This window comes from Megalobrama amblycephala, linkage group LG9 (genome assembly GCF_018812025.1).
Source record: "Megalobrama amblycephala isolate DHTTF-2021 linkage group LG9, ASM1881202v1, whole genome shotgun sequence".
Lineage (NCBI taxonomy): Eukaryota > Metazoa > Chordata > Actinopteri > Cypriniformes > Xenocyprididae > Megalobrama > Megalobrama amblycephala.
In genome coordinates, this window is record NC_063052.1 from 40214802 (window position 1) to 40224693 (window position 9892).

General features: G+C 35.5%; 1 protein-coding gene across 1 annotated transcript; it reads right to left on the reverse strand.

The window, feature by feature from the left end:
* Nucleotides 1–550: 550 nt before the first annotated feature.
* zdhhc3b (zinc finger DHHC-type palmitoyltransferase 3b) lies at nucleotides 551–9812 on the reverse strand. The gene is given in 8 exon segments (XM_048203231.1): nucleotides 551–2699; nucleotides 4249–4366; nucleotides 4445–4457; nucleotides 4579–4660; nucleotides 4893–4989; nucleotides 5155–5279; nucleotides 6959–7296; nucleotides 9597–9812. Coding segments are annotated over 7 exon segments (903 nt in total). The 5' UTR covers nucleotides 7268–7296; nucleotides 9597–9812; the 3' UTR covers nucleotides 551–2540.
* Nucleotides 9813–9892: the final 80 nt, after the last annotated feature.

Below are 9892 nucleotides of genomic sequence, written 5' to 3' on the forward strand. Positions count from 1 at the left end.
AAAGTCATTTTTACGCCCCTCTAATTTGGCTTGGTAAAAATAGTCATTTGGATCCCACTCTACAAAATAGTGGATCACTCAGTAAATATACATCTGTGACATTTAATATTTTGGCTTTCATCACTATTCATGTTGGTCTTTCTACAGAAAAAATATTAACAAAATCAAAAATTTGAACCAGGGAAGTTTCCGAAATGTATTTGATTTGACACGGAATGACTATTATATTCTGAGTACTTGGGATTTTTCCTGACCCTAGAGCTATGAAGGCCATACAAAAGATCGATTACAGGTTATATTATCTGTTTATTGAAAGTTGAAAGTAATGTGTTTTGTAACTTTTGTACATTTTACCTGTTCCTATTTAATTAGGTAGTTTAGTAAAACAATTGAACTAAAAAGTAACATGCATTACTTCAATGCTCAAATATTGTGTCAAGTAATGCACTACTTTACTCATTACGTCAAAGTAATCTGATTACTTAATGCACAGTACTTGTAATGTGATACCCCAACACTGCTCAGAAATAACCAAAAAGACGAACAGCAATGAAAAAACAACAGAAAGAGAAATTTATTGAATTGACTTTCAAAGTGAAAGCAACCCGAAACACCCAAAACTGCATTAAGATATTGATATATTTAAAATACATGCACAACATAAAGCACAGATTTAAAAAAAAAAAAAAAAAAAAAAAAAGACAGAATAAATTGAAAACAGGCAAAAGAAAAGAAAGTGCAAAGAAAACAGAAACAGAAATGGCAATCGTTGAACAGCAGTGATTATGAAGACTGAACGTTAACGACCCGTAGAAACCCGCGAGCAGACAGGAAATACTGATCCACCCGCGAAGCCATCCAACACGTCAATGCATTCAAATCCAATCAACTTTCAGTCGTAAGCAGCAAAGTGAGGCTTCAAACCTGACATAATTGTGCTCAAGGATAAGACAGAGACAGCCCTGATCAGATCTCAGGGGCGTCTACAGTCGTCAGTCTCTTGTTTAAAAGCGTTCGAGGCTGCAGATCATGAAGACAAGATGAATATCTGATGGTCTGAGCTGGATTTGGAAGAGAAGCAGGATTGATATATCATCATGTGAACCTGAGGGACGTCTGGAGTCACTCGATTAGATTCAGGAAGATCAAGCTCACGCTCAAATACTGTAGTGACACCAAAATGTAAAGGAATCCATGAGCACCACCGCCTGAAGACAGTGAAAACCGTCTGGAGAATGGCTGGAAGTATTGCAAACGTCGTATTATAGCCACAAAATATATTTCTACAGCAATAATGAGATACTGCATTCGTGAGGAAATTACATTAACCCAACGAACCAGTCAAAAATTGTCATATTTCACCCCAAAATCAACAGAAAAAATAAAGAAATTAAGTTTAGCATCAGGAACTGACATAATTTTAAATATGAAAATGTATAATTAATGTAATGCAAAAAATTATTAAAAATAAATTGTAAATATTTTTTAATAAATGTATATATGCATGTATATTTATATACATAATTTTAGCATTTATTGTATGCATATTTGCTGACTTTATAATGCAATTTAGTAAAAATTAGAAAGAAGAATCACCAGAGAATGAGAATTACAAAAAAAAAATCTGTAAATCTGAGGGTTAAATGTATTTAATGTCAAGATGCAAAAAGAAAAAAGGATTTTGCTGTGGAATATGACCCGAAAAAATTAAGAAATTATGTTTAGTATTAAGAAACATCAGGCAAAATTAAATGACATCATTTTCAAGATGATTAATGAAAATGTATAATTACTGTAGTGCAAAAAAAATATTACAAATAAATTGTATATATTTTTAATATAATATAATATACATACTTTTTTTTTAATATACTTTAATATAATATATATTTTTATAATATACTGATTTTTTTAAATGCAATTCAGTAAAAACGACTGTATTACAGGATTTTGATGTGGAATAAGAGCCGGACATGTTTTCATTAGTGTTATGCGAGTGATGAACTTGTTTCGATCAAGAAAGAAATTACGTTGGGCATTGGAGATAATGGAATAAGATTTGGCAACATTAGATTCCTAATACACGTTAGTTTCTAAGGCTTGCGAACAACATGAGCGAACGGTCTCCAAAAGAAAAGGCATTTCTTAATTAACCAGCGAATATAAAGGCCTCTGTCAATCAAACAAAAAATCTGTCATCACATCAACGAGAAACACTTCAGTTATTTGCCACGGCTGGTGATGGTTAGTAAGTTTCATGGTCAAGGCCTCTAAAATCTCATCAGCTCATATTCAAACGGCTACAGAATCAAATTCATCACAAAAACATGATCTAGATCACAGCGTTCACAGTGTGATAACAGTGCAGGTTGGGCCGGCGGTGCTCAGGACGTCAGTATTACTCTATGAACGTAAAGAAGCCACTAGAACTGTGTGGCGAGAGTTTCTGTGCTGTCAGATCTTTCAGAAACAGAGGTAAAAAGCAAAAAGATGTTTGTGGAGAGACAGAAGGGGGAGGTCGCGCTCGACGGCTCGCCGTCTCAGACCACGTACTGGTAGAGATTGGCCTTCCCCTGATCCGGCGTGGCAAACGGACTGAGCCAGGCTAGAGAGAACGGGTGACCGAACACCACCTTCATGTTCATCCACTTCGACCTTTTGGCCCATCGTCGCTCTTCTTTCTTCAGCTGCTCGATTCCCTGCGAACAGAGAGATTCATATTCTCAGAAAAGTGTTTGATTTGATGATTTCTATGTTCAGTTTCAATCTAAATGATTTCTCCAGCTGCACAGGAGAACAAAGAAGACGAACCCTTCACACATGGACTGATATCGGTGTCATATTCACAAATTAATAAAATGAGATTTGTGGATCTTGAAAAGTGTAAGATAAAAAAAATCAATTCAACGAGATGATTGGTCACATCAGAAAAGGGGTTAAAAACTGCTCTGATTTTATCAAAAATTCAGGTAAAATTCAAGCAAATTTTTGTTACTTTAAATCAAATAAAACCTGAAATAAAATATTTAAAAAAAAATTTGTTTTAGTTATTTGCCAAGTAAACATTTCTTATTTTCATTTAGTTTAACTTAATGTACTAAAGTATCTAAAACTAAAAAAAAAAAAAAAAAAAAAAAAAAACTATAGACATAAAAAAACAGTAAAAATGAAAAAAAAAAAAAAAACTTTAATTGTAATTAAAATGAAAACAGAAATAAAAAAATTAAAACTAATTAAAATACTATAATAAATGCTTAAATTTCACAAAATGTAATTAAGCAGTTATTTAACTATCATTAATATAATATTATAGTTTTATTTATTTATTTATTTATTTATTTTCATTTTAAAATTTTAAAGTCTTTTATTTTTTGTTTGTCATTTTTACACTATATGTCTATAGTTTTTATTAATTTTATTTTAGTTTTAGCTTTAGTAATTTTAGAACTTAAAATGAGAATTAGAAATATTATCTTGGCAACAAACTGAAATAAAACAAGTTATTTTATTTCATTTAATTTCAATTAACATTTATTTTATTTCAAGTAACAAAAATGTTTTTTATGGTTCAAAGTGCCCCTATTATGCTATTTTAAAGGTCCTAATTTTGTTTTGGCATCTTCTACAGCAGGTTTACATGCATCAAAGGTCAAAAAACACTTGTTTTCTGATAATATGCATTGCAGCATCAGCTCTTTTCTCTCAGTGTCTGAAACGGTTTGATAAATGATTCTCTAAACCCCTCCTTTCCTAAATCCTCCTCTGCTCTGATTGGTCAGATGGCCCAGTCTGCTGTGATTGGTCGACTGATTACAGCTCGTGTTGGAAAACAAAACACTCATTATTACCATATCTGAATTTCAGCTCTTCTTGAGTACTAGAAACAGTGATGCGGACAGTAACGATGGCGTGGGTTTTACCGGATCAACCTCATCAAAGTGGATCTGCTTTGGCAGGAACACAAACCAAACTCTTCCAGTCTCAGAAAAAACTACAATGATTGAGGGCGGGGCAAAGCAGATGCTGTTCAGCCATTGAAGACCAGAGGCGGGCATTATGCAAATTAGTTACAAACCTACGTAGGTTCAGCAGGAAGTGAGAGAGGAATTACTGACGACTCATTTCAGTTCAGAATTGATTCATTCTCCATTTATCTGCACTCTTTGAAACATTGCAGACCTTTTACACTCACAAACAGCTCTATTACACTCTACATGAAAGGTGATATGTAGGATAAGCGTCACTTACGGTCTCGTCGTTGCAGATGGAGTGCACCTGTGTCCCGAACATCACAGCGGTGAAAATGAGGAAGAGCAGAGCCTCAAAGCACAGGAGGATGAGGAGGATGACGGCCAATCATTTAGAAGCAAATAAAACCCAGGCGCAAACACAAACACCGTCCAGTCTTCTTCAAAACAGAGAGAAGCCACCATCATGAACATGAAGGGAACTGCACTCTGAGGACAGGAAACAGGAACGATCAATGCAGGACTAATCGGAGAGCTCCGTTACAACATGAGCAGCCAATCATTTAGAAGCAAATAAAACCCAGGCTGTGATGCAAACACAAACACTTACTTGTCCAGTCTTCTTCAAAACAGAAGACAAAATGTAAAGCCACCATCATGAGAGCATGAAGGGAAATCAAAGCAATGTACATCTGGAGAAGAGACAGGAAACAGTACGGATTACTTATTATAAGAAACTGCAATGATCGACAGTAATAACTAACGGACGAGACAAAATGGGACATTAAAGTACTTAATTCAACAGTTTTTGCTCTGGTACTGAAAACTTCAAAATTGTACTGGTATTGGTACCAAATACTGAAGTTTTGAAGTATATAATTATTTGAATGTGTGTGTTTTGTGAGTAGTTGTGATGAAACTCACAGTGAAAAGCACAAAGTATTTTTGGTTGTTCTCTCCCACACAGTTGTTGACCCAGGGGCAGTGATGGTCCATCTTCTTGATGCAGCGTTTACACACACTAGACGGAGCAAACACACACTCTTTCAGGAAACTATCTCTTAATTTAAGGTCACAGTCGAGGTTTCATCATTTAGCTCTTGATACTGTGTGTGTGTGTGTGTGTGTGTGTGTGTGTGTGTGTGTGTGTGTGTGTGTGTGTGTGTGTGTGTGTGTGTGCTGTCACCTGCAGTGATGCGCTCGATCAGGTTTGATGCTGCAGCATTTGGGACATTTGTACACCACCTGTCCAGGCTTGAGCTGCAGACTCTCGATGAACTCCTTAGTGGCGTTTCCCTTTGGAACGGCTCCCTGAGACCACAGGAAGAGGAAAGAGTCAAAACCTCAGAGTCGGAACCATTTATCATTAACTGATACAACATTAGTACTGTAATCAGAAACTTTTGAGCCAAATTGTGCAGCCCCACAAACAAGCACAGCAAACCTGGATCTTTTTTTAATTTAATAATTAAAGTATTAAAGGGTTAAAGGGTTAGTTCACCCAAAAATGAAAATAATGTCATTAATTACTCACCCTCATGTCGTTCCACACCCGTAAGACCTTCGTTCATCTTCAGAACACAAATTAAGATATTTTTGATGAAATCCGATGGCTCTGTGAGGCCTTCAAAGCCAGCAATGACATTTCCTCTCTCAAGATCCATTAATGTACTAAAAACACATATTTAAATCAGTTCATGTGAGTACAGTGGTTCAATATTAATATTATAAAGCCACGAGAATATTTTTGGTGCGCCAAAAAAACAAAATAAAGATTTATTTAGTGATGGCCGATTTCAAAACACTGCTTCAGGAAGCTTCGGAGCGTTATGAATCTTTTATGTCGAATCAGCGGTTCGGAGCGCCAAAGTCACGTGATTTCAGCAGTTTGGTGGGTTTGACGCATGATCCGAATCATGATTCGATACACCGATTCATTATGCTCCGATGCTTCATGAAGCAGTGTTTTGAAATCGGCCATCACTAAATAAATCTTTATTTTGTTTTTTTGGCGCACCAAAAATATTCTCGTGGCTTTATAATATTAATATTGAACCACTGTACTCACATGAACTGATTTAAATATGTTTTTAGTGCATTAATGGATCTTGAGAGAGGAAATGTCATTGCTCCCTATGCAGGCCTCACGGAGCCATCGGATTTCATCAAAAATATCTTAATTTGTGTTCTGAAGATTAACGAAGGTCTTACGGGTGTGGAACGATATGAGGGTGAGTAATTAATGACATTATTTTCATTTTTTGGTGAACTAACCCTTTAATTAAAAATCACAATTAGATTTTTTCTCCAAATTCGTGGAGTGTCTGTTTCATGTTCAGTGTCACTGTAAGTCAGTCATTGGTTGTTTGATGCTTTCAAAGCGTTGATCTGTTTGTCTGAGTCACTAAGCAGGATTCAACCAATCACATGAGTTCAGGGCGGGGTTATCACAGAAGAGGGGAATGTTTTAATTCTGCATTATTTTTGCTAATTCATTTAGTTACACAAAAGGCAAAGAAATGACATACTTCACCTATAAACAAAGTATGCTCCAATTGCCTGCAATTCTGTCACGTCAGGACAGAAACATGAGTTCAACGGCTGTCCACACCAAGAACAAGAACTATATTAGCATCCTTATCATTTGCAAACCAGCAGATGATAAAGTTCTATTTATAGCTATATCGACCTTTAGACCGATGGATGATGACGTTCTGTTTATTGTAAATGTGCGCTGCCACTTTAAATGTTTTTTTAAAGCTGAAAGGATTCTTATTGGCTGTCAATGTTTTTATCCTTCATTATCTGGAAAATAATCATTCTGAAAGTTGTGGGCTTCACTATTCTCAGAGATAGAGTAATTATTAAAATTGTATGGTTGTTGTTATAGTTATCGTTCCTGGTGTGAACGGGCCTGGATACGTGTCGCATCGCTCCTGATCAGGATTGGTGTGTGTGTGTGTGTGTGTGTGTGTGTGTGCATCCCTCACCGGGTCGGTGCACATGGCTCTGAAATGCGACGCCAGCGCGAGGAAGGCCAGCCCGTTAAACACGGCGCCGTTAATTAAGCTGTACACCACATTCTTCGCCGGCAGCAGCATTACGAACACGACCACGAACTCGGCGTAGAACACCAGCAGCCACGTGATCACGCCGCACACGATGCCGCAGCCGTCCCGGATGAACCACATGTCGCCGGCGGAGTGGGAGCGCGGAGGGGGCGGGGTGCAGTGCTCCGGGCGCAGATATCCGGCCTGCCGCTCGATGTCCCGACTGCGGTTAGCTGGGGAACTCTTCATCCTTCCCAACGGGAAGCACCCACATCCTCCTTCAGAGAGACAAAAAGACAAACATGAAAAACTTACTTTGCATTTAAAGGGAAATGAAAATTAAATGAAAATTATCCCATGATTTACTCAAGTCATCTTCTTTCAGATGAACACAATCAGAGTTATATTAAAAAATATCATTGCTCCTCCAAGCTTTATAATGGGAGTTAATGGGGGCCGAGATTTTGAAGCCCAAAAAAGTGCATCCATCCATCATAAAAATAATCCACACCGCTGTCGGAAGCCAATTATTATAGTTTATAAAGTTTTAAATATAGATATTTTTTTTACAAAAACCCATTGATTCACCTCAGACGGCCTTTATTAACCCCGAATGGATTACTTTTATGATGGATGGGTGCGCTTTTTTGGGGGCTTCAAAATCTCGGCCCCCATTCACTCCCATTATAAAGCTTGGAAGAGCCAGGATATTTTTAATATATCTCCGATTGTGTTCGTCTGAAAGAAGATGGTCTTATACACCTAGGATGGCTTGAGGGTGAGTAAATCATGGGATAGTTTTCATTTTTAGGTGAACTAACCCTTACATTTAAGGTCTACATTTGATCAGTTCATGCTTTCTCTGAGAATTTAACCCATGACCTTCTGAAATCAACTTTCAAACACAGTTTTTATTACAATATTTCGTTCATGTGATCGTCATCAGTCATTTGAAAGCAGAGGATGCAGTCCCAGCAAATCTAAAATACATAATGACTATTCAGAAAAGCTATGAAATAAAAATGGAAAATATTTTAAATGGAATATTGTTGTGTTTATTCTAAATGATTTATCTGCGCACATCATTATCGTTTTAAATTCATGTTCCTGGTAATTTTGAATCAGAATATCTTCCCCTCTCTTCTCTTTTCTGATGACGAGGGTGGGGCAACCTGTCACTCACATGAGATCCACCAATCGCAAACCACAACCATCCAACTAGCCAATCACATCCCCACAGACAAAATCAAGCTCCGCCCAACATTTGTTCTTGTTTGAGAAGCCGTTTAACTCAGATATACGGCACAATAAAGAAGAAAAGATGATCTTAACTTCCATTTCATACTAATATATATATATATATATATATATATATATATATATATATATATATATATATATATATATATATATATATATATATACATACATACACACACACACACACACACACAGGTCAAAAGTTTGGAAAAAAAGTCTCTTATGCTCATTAAGGCTGCATTTATTTCATAATAAATACAGAAAAAACAATAATATTGTGAAATATTATTACATTTTAAAATGATGGTTTTCTATTTTAATATACTTTAAAATATAATTTATTTCTGTGATCAAAGCTGAATTTTCAGCATCATTACTCCAGTCTTCAGTGTCACATGATCCTTCAGAAATCATTCTAATATGATGATTTATTTTCAATGTTGGAAACAGTTGTGCTGCTTAATATTATTTTATAACCTGTGATACTTTTTAAGGATTCTTTGATGAATAAAAAGTTAAAAAATATCAGCATTTATTTAAAATAGAAATATTTTGTAACAACATACACTACCATTCAAAAGTTTGGGGTCAGTCATTTTTTTTTTTTTTTTTTTGAAAGAAATTAATACTTTTATTCAGCTCGGATGTGTTAAATTGCTAAAAAGTGATAGTAAAGATTTATATTTTTAGAAAAGATTTATATTTTGAATAAATGCTGTTCTTTTTAACCTTTTATTTGTCATTGAATCCTGAAAAAGTATCACGGGTTCCAAAAAAATATTAAGCAGCACAACTGTTTCCAACATTGATAATAAATCATCATACTAGAATGATTTCTGAAGGATCATGTGACACTGAAGACTGGAGTAATGATGCTGAAAATTCAGCTTTGCATCACAGAAATAAATTATATTTTAAAGTATATTAAAATAGAAAACCATCATTTTAAATTGTAATAATATTTCACAATATTATTGTTTTTTCTGTATTTATTATGAAATAAATGCAGCCTTAATTGAGACTTCGTTCAAAAACAATAAAAATAGTAATGTTTCCAAACTTTTGACCGGTAGTGTATAATAAATATATATAAAATATATAAAATGTTAACATAAGTTATATTTATAACCGAAATCCAACAAAATCCCTGTGTTTTTACTTAATTTTTGACAGACATGTTAGATATCGTACCAAATTATTCTTGAAAACTACAATCCGAGGGGAGACCTGAAAAATAATCTACATTTGTGGATAAAATGCTTAGCCATTAAAAGAAAACAGTGATACACAAACTATCACACATTACACACACACTCACCGAGGTCTGTGGCTCCTCCAGCAGCGCGCGACTGAGCTTTAAATGACGAATTCTCTTTCCACTAACACACAGATCATTTGATGTAGTGATGTAATGTTTATGTGTTGCATATATGAGCAAAACGATTGTGTTTTTGTGTAAAATATTGCTCGTTTCGTCAGGTGAGGCGCGACAACCAGGAAGTTTCGGCACTGGCGTCACACACCCAACACAGTCCGACTGAGCACTTCCGCTCTGGAATATTATAAAATAAAAGTCTCTGTCGGAAACGCTTCAAAAATAATAAAACAGCAAAC